The 21,547-nt window shown below is 41.8% G+C and overlaps 1 protein-coding gene across 5 annotated transcripts in view; it reads left to right on the forward strand.

The window, feature by feature from the left end:
• Positions 1-6,668: 6,668 nt before the first annotated feature.
• The window catches only part of LOC140195212 (uncharacterized), a 62,995-nt gene continuing 48,116 nt past the window's right edge, over positions 6,669-21,547 (forward strand). For 2 of the 5 annotated variants that reach the window (XM_072253173.1, XM_072253203.1), the window contains exons 1-3: positions 6,669-6,831; positions 7,191-7,679; positions 8,051-8,154. In XM_072253173.1, the coding sequence (XP_072109274.1) occupies positions 8,123-8,154 (32 nt within the window). In that variant the 5' untranslated portion in view covers positions 6,669-6,831; positions 7,191-7,679; positions 8,051-8,122. Of the gene's footprint in view, positions 6,832-7,190; positions 7,680-7,777; positions 8,177-21,547 lie in introns of those variants that run through there. The other 3 variants (XM_072253163.1, XM_072253193.1, XM_072253182.1) reach the window with 3 other exon arrangements.

Consider the following 21,547-nt stretch of genomic DNA (forward strand, 5'->3'; position numbering starts at 1 on the left):
CCTCTCCCTTAATATCAACATGCTCCAGAACATCAGCCTCACTTATATTGTCCTCACCGGCATCAAGTTCCCTCTCATTGGTGAATACCGAAGATAAGTATTCATTGAGGACCTCGCTCACTTCCACAGCCTCCAGGCACATCTTCCCACCTTTATCTCTAATCGGTCCTACCTTCACTCCTGCATCCTTTTTTTCTTCACATAATTGAAGGATGCCTTGGGGTTTTCCTTTACCCTACTCGCCAAGGCTTTCTCATGCCCCCTTCTTGCTCTTCTGAGCCCCTTCTTAAGCTCCTTTCTTGCTTCCCTAAATTCCTCAATAGACCCATCTGATCCTTGCTTCCTAAATCTCATGTATGCTGCCTTCTTCCACCTGACTAGATTTTCCACCTCACTTGTCACCCATGGTTCCTTCACCTTACCATTCTTTATCTTCCTCAGCGGGACAAATTTATCCCTTACATCCCGCAAGAGATCTCTAAACATCGACCACATGTCCATAGTACAGTTCCCTGCAAAAACATCATCCCAATTCACACCTGCAAGTTCTAGCCTTATAGCCTCATAATTTGCCTTTCCCCAATTAAAAATTTTCCTGTCCTCTCTGATTCTATCCTTTTCCATGATAATGCTAAAGGCCAGGGAGCGGTGGTCACTGTCCCCCAGATGCTCACCCACTGAGAGATCTGTGACCTGACCCGGTTCATTACCTAGTACTAGATCTAGTATGGCATTCCCCCTGGTTGGCCTGTCCACATACTGTGACAGGAATCCATCCTGGACACACTTAACAAACTCTGCCCCATCTAAACCCTTGGAACTAATCAGGTGCCAATCAATATTAGGGAAGTTAAAGTCACCCATGATAACAACCCTGTTATTTTTGCACCCTTCCAAAATCTGCCTCCCAATCTGCTCCTCTGTATCTCTGCTGCTACCAGGGGGCCTATAGAATACCCCCAGTAGAGTAACTGCTCCCTTCCTGTTCCTGACTTCCACCCATATTGACTCAAAAGAGGATCCTGCTACATTACCCACCCTTTCTGTAGCTGTAATAGTATCCCTGACCAGTAATGCCACCCCTCCTCCCCTTTTTCTGCCCTCTCTATCCCTTTTAAAGCACTGAAATCCAGGAATATTGAGAATCCATTCCTGCCCTGGTGCCAGCCAAGTCTCTGTAATGGCCACTACATCATAATTGCATGTATGTATCCAAGCTCTCAGTTCATCACCTTTGTTCCTGAAGGGAAGGGGGCAGGGAGAGGGGAATTGTGGTTGGGAAAAGGGGAAGGGAGCAGGGAGGAAGCAGAAAGAGAGAGAGAGACATTCCGTAATGATCAGTAAACCAAACATCCCTTGGTCCCCCAGATTTACAAACTCGCTCTCCACTTCACGTTGACCAACATGGTACTGTGCAAAGGTCTTAGTTACCCTAGCTATATATACATACATATGTGCCTGAAACTTTTGCACAGTACTATACAAAATGCAAAAGTAACTCCCAATAAAATGAGTAGTGAATTGAAGTGCCCTCTGGAATCATTATCATATTTAAAAAATCAACTCTGGCTATTTAAATATTTTTTAAAAATCTGTCATGGTGGAGTCCGGTAATGACTAAGCCCTTTGTGAACTGTAACAGCAGTCAGACCTCTTCATCATTAGACTTGATGCTGCCACTCTGAAAGATTTGCAGTGAGCTGATATCAAAAAATGCAAAAGGGAGTATTCCCTTGTCAAAAGGGATCTTATCATTACAACCTTTCCCATGCCATTTTCCCATCCCAATCCCGCATTGCTTAGAGTGATCTCTTTAAAAGTTCTGACCCATTTCCTGCTGCAACACTGAAAGATAAAGATTGGATTTCAATACTCTTAACAAGCAAGCACGAACATGCCAATTTTTAGCTTTATTTATGTTTTCATGTTTGTACTACTGCTTACACAGCTCCATTTTAGTGCACTGAGGTCCATTTTCTAATCTGCTTTAATCATTTCTCAAATTCTTGCACCAGTGTTGAATCCATTCTGCTTCTATTTCTGTATCAATTAACAGCATTCCATCCCAACCACCCCATCACCCGGCACCTCCCTCAGCTTTTGACATATTTTCAGTGTTTCTAATATTCTTTAATTTCTTCCGCCGTGCCTCACACTGAGATACTTAGCCATCTTCTAAATGTTAAATTGAGGAGACCGCTGTTGTGCTACTGAAAGCAATTTTGCAGATTATTCTTATAAATATATATCCCAACATATTGTGTGATCATGATTTTGGTAAGTTTCTAAATGTTTCAGTATTTCTTCCACAGTGTGAGGAATGAAAGGGAATGAAAGAGTTAACATATGAAGAGTGCTTAAAGGCTCTGGACCTGTACTTGCTGGAGTTTAGAAGAATGAAGGAGATCTCACTGAAACCTATCGAATATTGGAAGGTCTGCAACTCTAGATAGAATAGATGTGGAGAGGACTTTTCCTATAGAGGGGAGTCTACGACTAGAGGGCATAGTCTCAGAATACATAGAAACATAGAAGGACGTCCCTTTAGACCAGAGAAGAAGAAGAATTTCTTTAGCTTGAAGGTGGTGAACCTACAGAAGTAATTGCCACAGACAGCTGTGGAGGCCATGTCATTGGGTATATTTAAAGTGGAGGCTGATATTTTCTTGATTAGTATCAAATGTTACAGGGAGCGGCAGGAGAATGGGGTGAAGAAAGATAATAGATCAGCCTTGATGGAATGGCAGAGCAGACTCAGTGGGTTAAATGGCCTAATTCCTACGGAGTAGACTTTATTCCAGTGCACACTGAGGAATTTAAACCATGTCTTTCATTTCAGATCGAAGTTTGAATAGGGCATTGTTAAATCCGTGGGTTGGGCACATCTTGGCGAAATAACCACGAGGACTATCAGCATATGTGGATTTATATGATAATTATTGTAATGACACTTAAAGGTAGCATGGTGGATTTTACTTTGCAGTGATCAAAAGTATCAATGTAAGCTGTTTTCCTACTTCTTAGGATTCTGTCAAGCTGCTGGCTGAGATCAGCCACAATGCAGATTGAATTTGTGATTATTCAGATCAATAATTCATTGCTTTCGAGTTTGATCAATTAGCACCCAAAACTTCTTGTTATTAAGAAAACTGCAGATCCAAAGACACAAAAAAAAATCAATTGGTTCTCAGCTGGCTTGAAGAACTCATTATCACGGTTTGTCCTTGTGGGAGCATTGAAGCCCAATCTGTGAACTATGCAACTGGCTCAGATGAAATATCACCATAACAAAAAGTGCAGTTAATTTAAAATAAGTAGCTTCATGTCTGTTAAAATAGTAATTCTGGTAGATTGATCATTTGTATCTCAGTGAAATGTACAGCTTTTCAATTACAATATCTAAAACATGACCGACAACTTCAAGGGCAATGTTAAAATTGGAAATATGCCATCATTTAGGAAAAGTGGTTAATTGTATGCCCAGGAACTGAAGGAGCTGCCATCCAAATATGAGAGGTAAATGACACTGCAGACAACAGTAATAACTGTATGGATGTGTAGTGGAGAGTATGTAGACAGGCTGCATCACGGCCTGGTATGGAAACACTAATGCCTTTGAATGGAAAATCCTACAAAAGGTAGTGGATTTAGCCCTGTACATAAATTTTTTTGGTTTGAACAAAGTTATATTATCAAACCCTATTATATCTAATTTTTTTTCAACCCTCGGTTATGGATCAAGCCCTTATGATATGGAAAATGAAATGTATAACATGTTTCCATGACTTATTTCTGAATAACTGTTTCATGTTTTTTGAACAGTTATCTAATAAATTTAATTTGCCCAGATCCCACTTTTTTAGATATTTACAAATAAGAAACTTTTTAAATACCACGCCTCCTACCTTCCCGATTTCACACCCTACTGATATCATCAATAAAATTTTAGGTTTAAATCCCTTTCAGAAGGGATTAATAGCAACTATTTATGATATAATCATGAAATTACAGCCAGGTATATCTGATAAAATTAAAAATGAATAGGAAAGGGAACTTCAACTTTGCCTACCTATAGAGAAATGGGATAAACATTTTCAATTAGTTAGTTCTTCCTCTATATGTGCCAAACATAGGCTAATACAATTTAAAGTAGTGCATACGGCCCATATGTCTAAAGATAAACTAGCCTGTTTTTATTCCCGTATAAACCCTATTTGTGACAGATGTCACTCTGAGGTGGCTTCCTTAACTCATATGTTTTGGTCCTACCCTTTTTTGGAAAAATTCTGGAAAGATATTTTTGATATTATTTCAACAGTTTCGTGTGTTGACTTACAACCCCATTCTATTATGGCAATTTTTGGTTTGCCAATGATAGAACATAGATTTTTATCTTCTTCAGCCTGTCGGATGATCACATTTGTTACTTTAATGGCCAGGAGATCTATTTTATTGAACTGGAAGGAGACCAACCCTCCTACCACATTTCAATGGTTTTCCCAAACTATATCATGTTTAAATTTAGAAAAAATCAGAAATGACATTTTTGATCCTTCGGTTAAACTTGAAGAGACTTGGAAACCATTTATTCAACATTTTCATATGATGTAATTTGACCTTTCCGAATCCTTCTTATTAACTTAAAATATATGAATAGAGGAGCAGAGTTGACGACATTATTGAATATATTCAATTTAAGATATTGGTCCAGCCTTGTTTTACATAGAAACATAGAAAATAGGTGCAGGAGTAGGCCATTCGGCCCTTTGAGCCTGCACCGCCATTTATTATGATCGTGGCTGTTCATCCAACTCAGAACCCCGCCCCAGCCTTCCCTCCATACCCCCGACCCCCGTAGCCACAAGGGCCATATCTAACTCCCTCTTAAATATAGCCAATGAACTGGCCTCAACTGTTTCCTGTGGCAGAGAAGTCCACAGATTCACCACTCTCTGTGTGAAGAAGTTTTTCCTAATCTCGGTCCTAAAAGGCTTCCCCTCTATCCTCAAACTGTGGCCCCTCGTTCTGGACTTCCCCAACATCGGGAACAATCTTCCTGCATCTAGCCTGTCCAATCCCTTTAGGATCTTATACGTTTCAATCAGATCCCCCCTCAATCTTCTAAATTCCAACGAGTACAAGCCCAGTTCATGCAGTCTGTACATGTTTATCAACAATAAGATTATTCCAATCTCTCTGTATCAATATTGTTATTCTGTTTATAATTTTGGAAAAATAATGAAAAGATTTAAAAAGAAAGAAAGGATTCAGCTGGTACATCATGGCTAAAGCTCTCCCAACCATTGAGCACATCTACATGAAACGCTGTCGTAGGAAAGCAGCATCCATCATTAGTGATCCCCACCACCCAGGTCACGTTCTTTTCTCACTGCTGCCATTAGGTAGAAGGTACTCTCACCACCACATTCAAGAAGAGTTGCTACCCCTTAACCAGCAGGTTCTTGAATAAAGGCTACTCATCTGCCCCATCTTTAAAATGTTCCAACATTCAATGATCTCACTTTAAGGACCTTATCTCATGTTTTTTGTAGTTTATTTCTATTTATTTATATTTGAATTTGCAGAGTTTGTTGTCTTCTACACTCTGGTTGATCTTTCATTGATTCTGTTAGAGTTACTATTCTATAGATTTGCTGAGTGTGCCCACAGGAAAATTAATCTCAGGGTTGTATATGGTGACATTTATGTACTCTGATAATAAAATTTACTTTGAACTTTTAATAATTAAAAACAACATATCAATTGAAAAACACCTTACAAAAAAAACCTGTTGTACTGAAAACGTTCAATAAAATGGGGCTGGATGCTTTGAAGATTTTGATTGTATCGTGACGCTCTGGGGGGACGTGGTCGACAGCCCGCCCCTTTATTTCTAATGACCAGCACTGTACTGTTTATTGTTCTTGTGTTGAAGTGCTTTTGTGGGATTATGGCGGGAAGTTCCAGTTCATTTATTACATTTTAGCTTGGGTTATAGTGTACAGTTATTCACTTGTGTATTTATGGGTCACCCTAACTGTAACCGGGGTGTGTGTTGGTCACCTCCCCCGTCTGGTGAGACTATTTGGGTTCACACTCCCAGTCATGGTGCCGGGTCTGTTTTGCATTTATCACAATAAAATGGTTGTTCAGTTCAACCAGTTTCCTCGTCTGTCATTATGGACCAAATGCTCGCCAGGTCTTATCGCTGATCTCACCCATTCCCCCCAACTCATGTGCAATCAGTCATCTACACCAACCACCCACTGCAATGTAAAGTACCTCTCAACTTGATCACAAAACTTTAAAGAGAATTCTTAACGGACAGTGTGGCTGCAGACGATATTCAAAAATCACTAAAGCCATCAAGTAGACGAAGTCCTCTCTGGCTAACAGTGAATTGAGATGGTAAGGGATGATGGATGCGGCCGCCTAAGGCAGCGTTTTCTGTAGATACTATCCATGGTGGGGAGTGATGTGTCCGTGATGCACTAGGCAGAGTCCACTGCCCTCTGCAGCTTCTTACATCCCTGTGTCTCTGAAGTGCCATAACCAGACAGGATATTTAAAACGCTACATCAGTAAAAGTTTGATAGAGAGACTTCTACGCCATTAATCTACATCAGCCTAAATTTGACCACTCATCCACAATATCCGAATCAGGTTTATTTTCTGCCTTATATGACGTGAAATTGTCACTGACTTGCATGATGTGGAATTTGTTGTGCGGCAGCATTACAACGCAAACACATAAAAGTCAACAAATAGCGCAAAATGAGATGGACCTTTCGGAAATCTGATGGCAGAAGGGAAGAGGCTGTTTCTAAATCGGTAAGTGTGGGCGTTCAGGCTCCTGTACTTTCTTCCTGAAGGTAGTAACGAGAGGATGGCATGTCCCGGATGGGATGCCCCCTTCGTAAGTACTAATGGATGTTTTTATCCATCGCACGTTTAGAACATAATGCAAAGCCCGAAGAAACCAATAAATTATGCCAAGTACCAGAAGTCACAGCCCTACGAAACAAAGGTTTTACTGGAGTTGAAGGACTCAGCAGGCCTGGCAGCATCTATGGAAAAGAGTACAGTCGACGTTTCGGGCCAAAACCCTTCAATCCTGCTGCCAGGCCTGCTGAGTCCCTCCAGCATTTTGCGTGTGTTAAATGGTATAAAACCTATTATTTTAAATGTAGATGCCGCTGAAGAATACCAAGGAACAACCATATTACAAGGTACCAATCAAAAGAGTTTCCGTGTACTGACGCTGGCAGAAACGAGATACGCCAACATGGGAATCATTGGCAAGTGGAAAAGTTCGCAAATTCTCCACCTTTCTCTACATTTGTAAAGCACCAGGTGTTGGAGCTAATACACAAACACAACCCCAATGCCAGCAAAACTGCACGGATCGTTCCCTGAGGCTTCAGAGATGCGACTTCACTTCTGAAATATAGTTAGAGAAGAAAACACGCCGGTAAATGTTGCGTGCACACGGGTAGTGAGGCCGCGGGAACACGCAACCACGCCGCCTGTCCGCCCGAGCGCTGAAAAGTGAAAGCCCCGAAGGTGGGCGGTTTCGGCGAGCGCTTGGCTTCACGAGGGAACGCCTCAAGTTGCGCGCCTGGTTTCGCCCCGAGCGCACTTCCTTGGTTCACAGGCGGCTCCGGCGAAAATGACAAATGGTAAGTGCCGGGGAGGCAGACGAGTGCGACAGGTAACTTGATTTAGAGTTACAAAGCTGCTTGCCTCTGGGGTCCTGCATTGCTGGAACCCAGGGAGAAGGGGATAAGCTGTGGCTAACACGCGGCTTCAGATCCGGATCCCGCACTGATATCAGTTAGGAATTTGCAGCCCCGTTGGAAAATCCGGACCCAGGTCTTATCCGGATCTTTAAAGGCACCTGGCTGTGCCTGTGGCGGTGGTGGCTAATGTGTGGGTGACTGACTTCAGATCAGAGAGTGAGTTATCACCGATCACATTTTCGGTTTGCACCGGGATTTAACGAAAGTGGAAACTCAAATAGGAAGCTGCGTCCTTCTCTGAATTTCCCCAGGGAAAGGACACCAATTTGCCGAGCGCCACGCAAGAGAAGCGGCAGAAATGAAGCCCATTCTCCAGCTGAAGTATGGAGAGAAGAGCAGGAAGAAGCCTGAACAGGTGATTAGTGGAAACCTGAGCAGTTAAGTGAGAACGACACACTGGTTCTAGTGTATAATTAATGATTTACTGATTGGTAATGATTACAAGAAAGATTATATTTAATAATATTAACGTTCCTGGATCTGAAGTCAACGAACTAGAAATAAAACGGTGAGCTCCTTTCCAACTTGACAGTAAAATAAAGCACAGATGTGTGAGTAGAATAAATCACGTTGACATAAACATAGTGAAGATTCCCGTTGTATTGGGTAAGCGTGAAAAAGAAGAGATCCCTTTGTTTAAAAAATGTAAACATTTAAATGCGGGCAAAATTTTATTGATAGATTATTTCAAGTCATTTGCAAATAAATTAGCAGAATAAACAATAGGCCTGTGTTTCGCTACCTCCCGCCCTGCTTAGGGAAATTTTTTTTCGGTACAGTGTAATATGGGGCTGCGGAATTTTGTGGTTGTAATGGTATTGCCGGTATTTTATTGTGGACCCTATTTGCTGGAAGTGTATTTTTTTAGGGCGGACAGTTTATACGATCTTGGATGCACTCTATTAAATGATGGTAAAAGCAGATTTCGGCAGGAATTTCCTACTGAATTCTGCGAATCTGAATTCTGCAAATGTATAATGGAGAGTATTCTGACTGGCTACATCGCTGGTGGGGGGCGCGGGGTGGCTGCTGCACCAGATCGAAATAAGTTGCAGAAAATTAGTCAACCCCATAATGGGCACTAGCCTCCGTAGTATCCAAGACATCTTCAATGAGCAGTGCCCCAGGAAGGCGGCGTCCATCATTAAGGATCGCCACCACCCCAGGACACACTGATACCATCGGGAAGAAGGTACGGATGCTTGAAGGCACAAATTCGGCAATTCAGGAATAACTTCCCGCCTGCCATCGAATTTCTAGATGGACATTGAACCCATGAACACTACCTCACTACTTTTTTTATTTCTGTTATTTTGCACCACTTGTTTTAACTTAGCTATTTAATAGACACATGTATGTACCCACTGTAATTCAGTTTTTTTTCTCTATTTATTTAGCATGTATCTCATTATATTGCTGTCTTGAAGTAAACACGTTTCATGAGATACACTGGTGATATTAAATCTGATTCTTATTCTAAATTTTCAGAAATGAATTGAATTTGTACAGAGTGGAGTCCACTGCTATGGTTCCAGTAGCATTTGATCTTTAAAAATGCCAGTGTCACTCCACTCTTCAAGAGGGAGACAGAAGAAAGGAAATTATAGACCAGTTAGCTTCACCTCAGTAGTTGAGAGAATGGTGTAGTTGATTGTTAAGGATGAGGTTTCAGCGTATTTGTAGGCAAATGGTAAGATAAGCCAAAATCAGCATGGTTTCCAGTAGGGAAAATCTTGCTGGACAAATCTGTTGAAATTCTTTGAGGAAATAACAGGCAGGATAGACAACGGTAGATGTTGTTAACTTGGATTTTCCGAAGGTCTTTGACAAAGTGGCACACACAAGGCTGGTTAACAAGATAAGAACCCATGATCTTACAGGAAAGGTACTAGAGTGGATGGGCATAGAGTGGTAATAAAGAGGGCCTTTTCTGATTGGCTGCCGGTGACTAGTGATTTTCCACACGGATCTGTGTTGGGACCGATTCTTTTTGCGTGATATGCCAATTATTTGAATGACAATTGCTGGTTTTGTGGCCGTGTTTGCAGATTATATGAAGATAGGTGTAGGGACAAGATGATTTGGGTAAACAGGGAGGCTGCAGAATGACTTTGACAGATTAGGAGAATGGACAGAGAAGGGGAAGATGGAATGCAGTGTCAGGAAGTGCATGGTTGTGCACTTTGGTAGAAGGAATAAAAACCGAGTCTGGTTTATAATGGAGAGAAAATTCAAATATCTGAAGTGCAAAGGCATTTGGGAGACCTGGTGCAGGATTCTCTAAAGGTTGATCTGCAGGTTGAGTCAATGGTGAGAAAAGCAAATGCAATGTTAGCATTCATTTTGGGAAAACTAGAATAGAATAATGCTGAGGCTTTATGAGGCACTGGTGAGGCCTCACTTGAGCAGCTTTGGGCCCCTTATCTACAGAAGGATGTGATGGCATTAGAGAAGGTTCACAAAAATAATTCCTGGAATGAAAGGCTTCTCACGTGAGTGTTTGATGGGTCTGGGCCTGTATTCTCTGGAATTTGGAAGAGTGAAAGCTGTCTGGGAGGGTTTAAACTAATTTGGAGGGGGATGGCAACCAGAGTGAAGGGACTCAGGATAGGACGAATTGTAGCAGATAGATAGGCAGAGGGGATGACATGGTTCTTCTGGTGAAGAATGGCATCAAATCATTAGGAAGATGTGACATAGGATCGGAAAACGTTGAATCCTTGTGGGTTGAGTTAAGAAACTGCAGGGGTAAAGGACACTGATGCCAGTTATATACAGGTCTCCAAACAGTAGCTGGAAACCTGTATATAACTGCCGGACCACGTGAACTGCACCCTAGGGTTCTGAAAGAGGTAGCAGTAGAGATTGGGGAGGCATTAGTAATGATCTTTGAAGAAATATTGGATTCTGGCATGGTTCCAAAAGACTGGAAAATTGAAAATGTCACTCCACTCTTTAAGAATGGAGGGAGGCAGCAGAAAGGAAATTATAGATCAGTTAGTCTGACCTCAGTGGTTGGGGAGTTGTTGGAGTCAATTGGTAAGGATGAGGTAATGGAGTACTTGGTGACACAGTACAAGATAGGACAAAGTCAGCATGGTCTCCTTGAGGGAAAATCCTGCCTGACAAACCTGTTGGAAATCTTTGAGAAGGTTACAAGTGGATAGATAAAGCGGATGCAGCGAATGTTGCATGTTTGGATTTTCAGAAAGCCTTTGACAAGGTTCTACACATGAGGCTGCTTACCAAGTTAAGAGCCCATGGTATTACAGGAAAGTTACTAACATGGCTCGAGCATTGGCTGATTGGTAGGAGGCAGCACGTGGGAATGAAATGATCCTTTTCCTGTGGCTGGTGCTCTTCAAGGGTTGGTGTTGGGACTGATTGTTTTATGTTGTATATCTGTGATTTAGATAATAGAATAGATGGCTTTGTTGCTAAGTTTGCAGATGATGCAAATATTGGTGGAAGGGCATGTAGTGTGTGGAAATAGGAAGGCTGCAGAAGGACATGGGCAGATTGGGAGAATGGGAAAGAAAGTGGCAAATTTGTCCATGCAATGCTGGATAATGCATTGTCATGTACTTGGTGGTAGAAATAAATGTGCCAATTATTTTCTAAATGGGTAGAAAATCCAAAAATCTGAGATGCAAAGGGACTTGGGAGTCCTTGTGCAGAATATCCTAAAGACTTACTTGTAGGTTGAGTCAGTGGCGAGGAAGGCAAATGCAATGTTAGCATTCATTTCAAGAGGTCTACAATACATGAACAGGGATGTGATGCTGATGTTTTATGGGGCACTGGTGGGGCCTCACCTTGAGTATTGTGAACAGTTTTGGGCTCCTGATCTAAGAAAAGTTGTGCTGGAATTGGAGAGGTTTCAGAGGAGGTTCTCAAGGATGATTGTGGGAATAAAAATGTTATCACATGAGAAATGTTTGATGGCTTTGGGTCCTTACTCACTGGAATTTAGAAAAATGAGGGGGGATCTCATTGAATCTTCTGAATGTTGAAAGGTGTAGACAGAGTAGATGTGGAAAGGATGCTTGCCATGGTGGGGGAGTGTAGGATAAGAGGTCACAGCCTCAGGTTAGAGGGGTGTCCATTTAAAACAGACCTGGAGAAATTTCTTTAGCCAGAGGTTAGTGAATTTGTGGAATTTGTTACCTCAGGCAGCTATGGAGGTCAGGTTGGTGGGTGTATTTAAGGCAGAGATAGGTACTTGATTGGCCATGGCGTCAAATGTTACAGGGAGAAGGCCGGATCGTGGGGAGAAAAAAACAGAATCAGCCATGATTGAATGGGCCGTCTCGATGGGCCAAATGGCCTAATTCTGCTCCTGTGTTCTGTGGTCTTATAGGCAATGTGGGCCTGTGATCTTTTGCTTATGGTTTGAATTACATAGATAGTGTTATACATCCTCAAACATTTGTTAATACTGCATGATGACTTTTACTGATAGTCATAGAGCATGGAAACAGGACCTTTGACCTATGTCATTCATATGGACTAAAATATTTTCCTAGCTGGTCTCATAATCCTCTGAATTTGGCACATATCTCTTGGAACATCTGTTATCCATGTTCCTGTCAAAATGTCTTTTAAACAATATAAATGTTGATGTAATTATTCTTGTCTCTAGCATAGCAGCTTGTTCCATATATTGTTCTATCATTTTCTCTGTTGGGGGGGGCTTGCCTCTCATGTCCCCTTTAAATCTCTCCCCTCAATGTAAAGCTGTGCCCTCTAGTTAAGACTCCTACTTGTGAAGGAGTCCATCTTAGGTAAGACGATAATCCATCTTATCCCTGCCCCTCATGATTTTATAAGGTCACTTCTCAGCCTCCAGTGCTTCAGGGACAACACTCAGAGCCCGTCCAGTCCCTCTTTAAAACTTGTAATGGTTTTGGAGTTGCTGACCACAGAGTTCTATGTTCAAAGATTTTAAGCCCTATCTAATTATAAATAACCACAAGTACTCTCACTAAAGGGAAATTATACTGTAACAGCCCAATCTTGAAAGACTAGTTCACTTCCCTGTTTATTCTCCATGGCGAGTTTAGCAAATACTCACTATTCGAGCAGTGGGTCAACTCTTCCTACCAAGGAGAAGGTACTTCCAGATAACACACAGTTCATTTATTTACAGTGCATATTTAACACCACGAAACACTCTTAAATCACATTTAAAACTCGAAGGATTTCTATCTTAAAAATTTCCCAGTTACAAACCATTTCTAGAGCAGAAAGCAGTTTTCAAACATAAGGAATTAAGGATTTCCAGAACCCAGCTACAATTGCTACAAACTAAACGATGTACTAAAGATGCAGTTGAACAAGCTGTCTGTCACAGAAACTAAAGCTGGAGGAATGGGTTTGACCTCTTGTTTGTTGATGCTCTTTACACCATTCCTAATAAGACTGAACTGTTCTCTATATTCATACCCTTTCCAGCCATATGGGTGACTTCACAAGCATGTGATATTTATTCAGCTACCTTTTTAACGCAAAAGGTTTAAAAGCATTTTCGTAGACCCGGATCTCCCCCTAGCTACCGTTACTGCTGTAAAGTTAACTTCTGAGTACAAAAACATGCGAAAATCTGCAAATACTCGAATTCCAAAGCAATGCGCACAAAATGCTGGAAGAACTCAGCAGGTCAGGCAGCATCCACGGAAATGATTCAAGAGTCGATGATTGGGGCTGAGACCCTTCTTTGGGATTGAGAAAGAAGGAGGAAGACGCCCAAGTGAAAAGGTGGAGGAAGGGGAATGAGGCTAGCTGGAGGGTGATGGGTGAAGCCAGGTGGATGGGAAAGGTCAAGGGCTGGAGAAGAAGGAATCTGATAGGAGGGGAGAGTGGATCACAGGAGAAAGGGAAAGAGGAGAGGACACAGGCGAAAGTAATAAGCAGATGAGAAGAGGCAAAAGGTCCGAGAGGGAAATAGAGGAAGTGGGGGTGGATTTTGTTTTACCGGAAGGAGAAATCAATATTAATGCCATCAGATTGGAGGCTACCCAGATGAATGTAAGATATTGCTCCCTCACCCCGACTGTGGCCTTATCATGGCACAAGAGGACATGATTCCTGCTGAAAGCAGAGAGCGATGGGGGGGGCTTGGGAAAGGTGTAGATATGTTTAGTGGTGGGATCCCTTTGAAGATGGTGGAAGTTGGGAGGATGATTTGTTGGAAGCGGAGGCTGATGGGGTGGTAGGTAAGGACAAGAACTCTAAGGCAGCGGGAAAAATAGGTGAGCACAGATGCTTAGGAAATAGAGGAGATGCCCGTGAGGGCAGCATCAGTGGTGGAGAATGGGCAACCCCGTTCTTTGAAGAAGGAGGACATCTCAGATGCGCTGAAAAGGAAAGCCTCATCCTGGGGACAGATGTGACAGAGAGAAAGCAACAGAGAAAAAGGAATAGCATTTTTACGGGAGATAGTGTGGGAAGAGGTGTAGTCAAGGTAGCTCTGGGAATTGGTAGCTTCATAAAAGATTTCCGTTAACAGTTTGTCTCCAGAGATGAAGGCAGAGATTGAGAAGAGGGAGGGATGTGTCAAAGATGGACCAGGTGAATTTAGGGCAGGGCGGGAGTTGGAGGCAAAGGCGATAGAATTGATCTCAGCATGGGTGCTTGAAGCAGCATCAATGCAATCATTGATGTAGCAGAGGAAAGATTGGGGGAGTATTAAAGGAGGCTTCGAAAATGGACTGTTCCAGGTAGCCAACGAAGAGGCAGGCAAAGCTGGGGCCCATGAAGGTGCCCATGGCTACCCCTTGAGTTTGGAGAAAGTGGGAGCAATCAAAGGAAAAACTGTTGAAGGTGAGGAGCAGCTCTTTCAGAAGGATGGGGTGGTAGTAGAGGAGAATTCATTGGTTCTTTTATCAAGAAAGAAGCAGAGACCTTTGAGGCCTTGATGGGAGAATAGATATGTACAGGGACTGAAGATCCATGGTCAAGATCTGGTAGTCAGGGCTAGGGAGTTGAAAGTTACTGAGGTGATCAAGGACATGAGAAGTGTTGCAGACGTAGATGGGAAGGGATTGAACCAGAGGTATAGAATGGAATTGAGGTGTGAGAACGCAAGTTCAGTCGGTCAGGAGCAGGCAGAGACTGTGGGCCTACCTGGACATTCTGGTTTGTAGATCATGGGTAGAAAGTAAACAAGCAATGTGGGGTAAGGGAACTATAGGTTGTGAACTTTCTGATGGTCCTGAGTGGGGGACAATTTTTTTGATAGTCCAGAGTGTGATTGTCTTCAAGAGGAAGGTACGAGGAGGTGCCTGAGAGTCGCCACCTGGCCTCAGCAAATCAGTGCGCCATATTACAACAGCACCCCCTGAGTCTGCAGTTCTGAAAGTAAGGTTGGGATTGGTGCTGAGAGAGTGGAGGGCAGGGCATTCAGAGCGGGTAAGGTTCGAGGAGGAAGGAGGAGTGTTGAAGTCAGGATGCTTGGTATTTCATTGGCAATTTGAGATGAAAAGATCCAGAGCATACAGGGAACCGGAGTGGGCATTCAAAAGTGGAGAAGGGTTGAAGATAGTTGAAGATTCCTCATCCATGCAGGGTGTGGAATTCTTGCCAAAGAAGTGGGATCAGAGACAGAGGCGAAGGATGAAGAACTTGGTGTCATGGCAGTGAAAGGGGACAAAGGTGAGGCCCTTTCTAGGGACAGAACTTTATGCTTCAGAGAAGAGAAAGTCGGGGAATGGTGAAGATGAGGAGAGGATTAGAGGTGGAATCAGAGGGGGGGTGTGAAGGAGGGTTGGGGTGCTCCGAGAAGGTAGGCTGGGAGGAAGATGAAGACTTCAAGAACACAAGAGGTGATAGTGGGACCTGACAGACATGGTGCTGGGGGAAAGGGAGATTGGGTGCCCAGCAGCAGCAAATAAGGCTTATGAAGTGCATAAACTATTCCAACTATAAACAGATTAGTTATTGATATAATAAATGGTGTTTTCCTTCTAGTTCTGCAAGCTACTTAAGAGTCAGCTTGTCTATTTGAAACAATCCAAGTTAAACAACCCATTGTCTTGTAACACACACACAAAACTGCTGGTGAAAGCAGCAGGCCAGGCAGCATCTATAGGAAGAAGTACAGTTGACGTTTCGGGCTGAGACCTACTCTACTCTTGAGCAATAATAAAGCAGGTGCAGTGATTCTTTACAGACAGTGTCTTCAAAATACAGAGCTGTTCTATAAAGAGTGCCTATTTAACTTCAAGCTGCTTTCGATTTACATTTTAAGAACAGAAGACTGACTTCCATTTATAAGCAGAAGTTAAACAGCACTATAGTTGAAAGTTTACTGACTACTGTTTGTGACCTTTCAAACGGCAGCTGCTATTTGGAAAGCAAGCGTAGAAAACGTGAGATAGAAGCAAATATCTATCACATTCCCCGCTTGCTTAGTTGAAGATTTCTAACCCTGCTGATTTCAATATATTGGTAATTCTGAACTCTGTATATAATTTTCAGTCTTAACCCCCCCCCCCCCCCAATTATTCCCCCCCCAACTGCTGTGTTTTCTTAGAAAGCTTTAACTGAACAAGGGCTATCCAGGCTGTTCTGTCAAACCTTGGGATTTTATCAACCAGATATACAATTTGTTCTGGTAACAAATATAACACGATTAGCAGTACTAATAGGTCCTACTTGTTGCGTTACAGGAGTACCACATATGTAAAATATGCCTATACCCAAATAATAAGTAAAACACGTGCAAGCAGTTCTACCTTGTGACAATATAACACTTTGTACACCCCAAAGGCTCTAGGATTATGTCTCTGTTTCTAAAGAAATCATAACAGAATAGGTAAAAAGGTTATCAGGGGCATGGCATTCCTCAGGGGTAGCTATCATTCTCCTCCTGGTAAGTGTTCCACCATTGTATAACTTAACATACAATATAGAGCAAGAGATGGTCTTAAATTCAAAGGTGTAAGTCATGGTAGTATAACGCCATCATTAGCAATGAACAACACATTTACAATGTACACTATGTAAAATATTAACCATGTCTATCAAAAGTTACCCATATTAAAAAGTAAATGTGACTTCCAAGCAGCTAAGTAAAAATAATGTTTGTCGACTCACTTTTCTGTTTGTGAGATTGTGTTATTAAACCCATTACTCTCAACAAATAAATCCCAACCACCCTCAAGATGAGGTGAGAAACATACATACCTGGACGCAATGTTAGTGATCAAGAATAGGAAAGGGAAAGGAGCAAGAATAACATGATCAGGGCAGTCCCTGCTCTTCATTCTTCCAGGGGTGAGGATGAACCAGAGGACTAGGTAAAGAGGTGAGTCTGGGGTGGGGATAGTAAAGCAGTTACAGTATATGAGAGATAACCCATGGTACTGCTGATTGGGTGTGTGAGTTAACAAAGTCTTAGGAGTGGGGCCGTTATACAAAAAGCAGAAGCCACCAAACTTCCATCCTTGCAGACTTTAACATCTGAACAAGAAGAGTAGTAATTCTAACAGCTAAGGGAATTCTCCATAAAACTGCAAAAAAAAAATCTGTAACCTAATTTAATGTAGTGCCAACCCACCCAGAAACTATCCACAGCTATGGAATCTAAATGTGCAACAGTTAGAAAGATCTTAGCTATTGTTTCAGCTACAGCATTAATCCAGTCAGGGGTTTAGTATGAGTCTGCAGATGAAACTTGTGAAAGTAAAAAAAGGTGCCTGTTCATGTGATGGTCAGTTCTGCTATACTTGCGATGAATAAAGAAGTATTCTTTTAATTTGACTGAGTTTCTTCTAGCCATTGTTAACAAATATCAAGTCCTTTAAAAACATTCTTTGTTCTGCATCCATCATAAATCATTCCTTCAAACTGGACTTGCGTTTCTATCTTGAGATACGCAACATGGGTTAAATCATCAAACTATTCCAAGATTTATTTCCTTATGAACTTTAAAGAGTAAGTGATCCTCTGGTAGCAGTATGTCTGAACAACTTTGGTCATCAGCACAGTCCACCCTCTGAGTGAACCGAGGGATCACGTCAGTGTGATTGTGAGAGTGAGCAGTGGCTGTAGAGGCAGCTTCACTGTCACATTTTATTGTTAGAGATCATGAAAATTGTTTAGGGTTAGGGTTAGTTTTTTTTCTCTTTCTGTTTGTGATGGTACCACAATGCGACTGAATATGCAGCAATAATTGAAGGCTTGCCTGTGTATGTAACATTGTCTATTTAGGAAGTAATGTTATCTGTGTAACCCCAAAATTTTAGCATTTTCAATTAGTCTTCAACAGTAAAATTTTGTTATAGGCTTATTTCCCTGTTTTCCAAATTGTAGCCGAAGTCTCTCTGAGATATAATTGAATTCATAAGGACGCTAATAATTTAGAACTAATTTTCATTATAAGGTTTGCACCACAGAGTGAACTATTTATGACTGTTTGACTTGGGCAAATATGAAATCTGGGTAGCTACAATGACCTTTGGGACTAAAATCTCTACAATGCTTATTGGACTTACCGATTTCCATTGACCAGGAAGGAAAACTCTGTTGGGACTGATTCTTCTTAGGTTACGTGTCAGTGATTTGGATGATAGAATTGACGACTTTGTTGCAAAGTTTGTAGATGGGGGGGCAGTGGTAGGTAGTTTTGAGAAAGTAGAGAGGCACCAGAAGGACTAGTTGAATGAGCAAAGAAGTGGCAGATGAAATACAGTGTTGAAAAGTGTATGGTCATGCAATTTGGTAGAAGAAATGAAAGGGTTAACTATTTTCTAACTGGAGAGAAAATACAGAATGACTTGTGCAGGATTCTCTAAAGGTTAATTTGCAGGTCGAGTCTGTGGTGAGGAATGCAAATGCAATGGTTGCATTCATTTCAAGCGGACGAGAATATAGAAGCAAGGATGTAGTATTGGGATTTTATAAAGCACTGGTGAGGCCTCACTTGGAGAATTGTGAGCAGTTTTGGGTCCCTTAGGAAGGATTTGCTGAAACTGGAAAGGATTCAAAGGAAGTTACGAAAATGATTCCAAGATTGAATAGCTTGTCACGTGAAGAGTGCTTGATGGCTCTGGGCCTGTATTCACTGGAATTCAGAAGAATGAGAGATGACTTTAATTAAACCTATCGAATGGTGAAAGACCTTGATAGAGTGGATGAGGGGAGGATGTTTCCTCTGGTGGGGGAATCTATGACCATAGGGGATGGCCTCAGAATAGAACGTAGATGAAGATTTTTTTTTTAGCCAGTGAGTGATGAATCTGTGGAATTCTTTGCCAAAGGCAGCTGTGGAAACCAGGTATACTGATGCATACTTAAGGCAGAGGTTGATAGATTCTTGATTGGTCAGGACATGAAGGGGTTATGGGGAGAAGGCAGGAGACTGGGGATGAGAGGAAAATTGGATCAGCCATGATGAAATAGTGGAGCAGACTCGATGGCCTAATTCTGCTCCATTAGCTCATGGTGTTATAATGTAGTCTAAAACATTTTTGTTTCATCTTCGCTTCTGCTTCAGTGCATATTAACATGCAAAGACCTGGATTGAGGATTTAGCTAAACCCTTTTGGAACATAATCCAGAGATGCAGAAAACTGTCATGTTAGCTTGACATTTAACGATGGGGTGGATTAGTAGCCATAATTGGAGATATAGAAATGACTAAAATCTTTGTAGGAAGTATGCTGATATACCTGTTGGCCTTAAGGGGAAAGTGCAATAAGATACCTGTCGGATGGTGAAGTCTTCTTTAAAACAATTCTGGTTTTGCACAATGTTCTAGTCTAACGGTTTCAATGCCATGTTCCCATGAGTGGGACCATTGAATGACATAACAGTGTCTATATTTTTCTTCCAGTGTAGAGGGATCCATGTCAAGGGATTTTTCTATTAGTTTACCATCAATATCTGGGCTGCAATCTTTCAGTTTTGTTGGGGTGTTATTAATAATTTATGTAAGTGATTCTTTACCTTCCCATCTAACTACGTTCATTTCATCTGCAATGCAGTCGGTGTGAATGTTTACATGGATGGGAACAATCACTTTGGCAGAGACAAGTATTAAGGGTTCTAGTGTATAAGTTCACATATGACCAAAAGGTAAGGGCCATTTAGTGATATTTAAATTAGAATCACCATTGCTCTCAGAACCCCTGTAAATAATATTCTGAGTCATTAAGTTTTAGGCATATCCAAGCCAGATGAGACAATATCCGTGGTAAATGTGACTTCATCTGCGAAAAAACAAATGGTAAGTAAGGCAGCACTGAACAATATTTTACTTTTAATATTTGTGCTTACAGTATAATAATACAGCAAAAGTAACATTTCTTCCTGGAGTCTGAGTCTGTCTTACACTGAAAACAATGCATTCTGTGTGTGTGTGTGTGTGTGTATGTGTGTGTGTGTGTGTGTATATATATATATGTGTGTATATATATATATATATATATATATATATATATATAAATAATAAAATATTCCTGGTCCCTGGCATCGGGGAGGCAACATACCATCTGCGAACACACATCAAAGTTGCTGGTGAACGCAGCAGGCCAGGCAGCATCTCTAGGAAGAGGTACAGTCGACGTTTCAGGCCGAGACCCTTCGTCAGGACTGTCACCTAGTTTCCCATGTCCTGCATCTTGGGTGTAACTACCTCTCTTATGCGCTATCTATCACCCTTTTAGCCTCCCGAATGATCTGGAGTTCAGCCAATTCCAGCTCCTGCTCCTTAATACGGATTGTTAGTAGCTGCAGCTGGATGCACTTCTTGCAGGTGTAGTCTTCATGGACACTGGAGGTCTCCTTGTCTTCCCACAGCCTGCGAGAGAAGTATTCAGCTATCCTTTCTGGCATGCCTACTGTCCTAACTGAGCAGATGTATAGAAGGAAAGAAAAAAAAACACTACCTAGAGCTTTTCTTTTGTGCCTTCTCTAAGTGAAGCCTCAAAGAGACAAAACCTCACCACTCTGACTCTGTCCACTCCCATGATGGAATCCCCTCCTGTCATACCTCTGATGTCCAGATTGGTTGTGGTCTGTGCTCAACATCAGGATGGAAATCTGGGTTGAAATTATTTTAATGGCATTTCTTTCTCAGTCCCCTTTTTGTGGTCCCCAAACTGCCTTGTCAGGTTCTTAGAAGGCCTGTAACCTCCTGGCATTCGAAATAGCTAATTCAGAATTCCTTCAGCATTATTTGGAGGTGTGGTGCATACTGCCTGCAGACTATGATTAGTCAAAGGTTTAACAAGTTGATGGGACGTTTGTACTGGGGAAGCTGCAGCTAATCCCTGTACGGAAGCCTGTCCCTGTATTCTTCTTTTACAGGCTATGGTCAAACTTTTTAGTAATTCTAGTGCATGTTCCCAAGCATCTGTTCTCCAGTTTTCATTGGTACCTCTAGGGTTTTACTGGAATGAGCTCTACTTCATGCACCTTTAAGGAATGCATGATATCCCCATGCATCAGAATTAAGATGTTTGCAGCACCAGGTTCTAACACGTGAGCATGTTTTCTCCTCCCGTGTGCTTGATGTCTATCAAAAAAAGGGACCAATTCATTGTCTTCAGGCAGGAATTATTGCTATCTCGTTGGGATCTAGTGATGGGCTGAGTCCAGCAGGTCATACAGCGGGGTCTGGTCTCTCTAATCTGCATCCTACCTTGTGTTCTATCCCTTCAAAATTCCAGTCCCTGACTTGAAGAATAAAATACTCATTGTGTTTAATCCCTACTCTGGAAAGGGAGTTATCCCTACTCCCTTTC

Source organism: Mobula birostris, chromosome 1 (genome assembly GCF_030028105.1).
Source record: "Mobula birostris isolate sMobBir1 chromosome 1, sMobBir1.hap1, whole genome shotgun sequence".
Taxonomy (NCBI): domain Eukaryota; kingdom Metazoa; phylum Chordata; class Chondrichthyes; order Myliobatiformes; family Myliobatidae; genus Mobula; species Mobula birostris.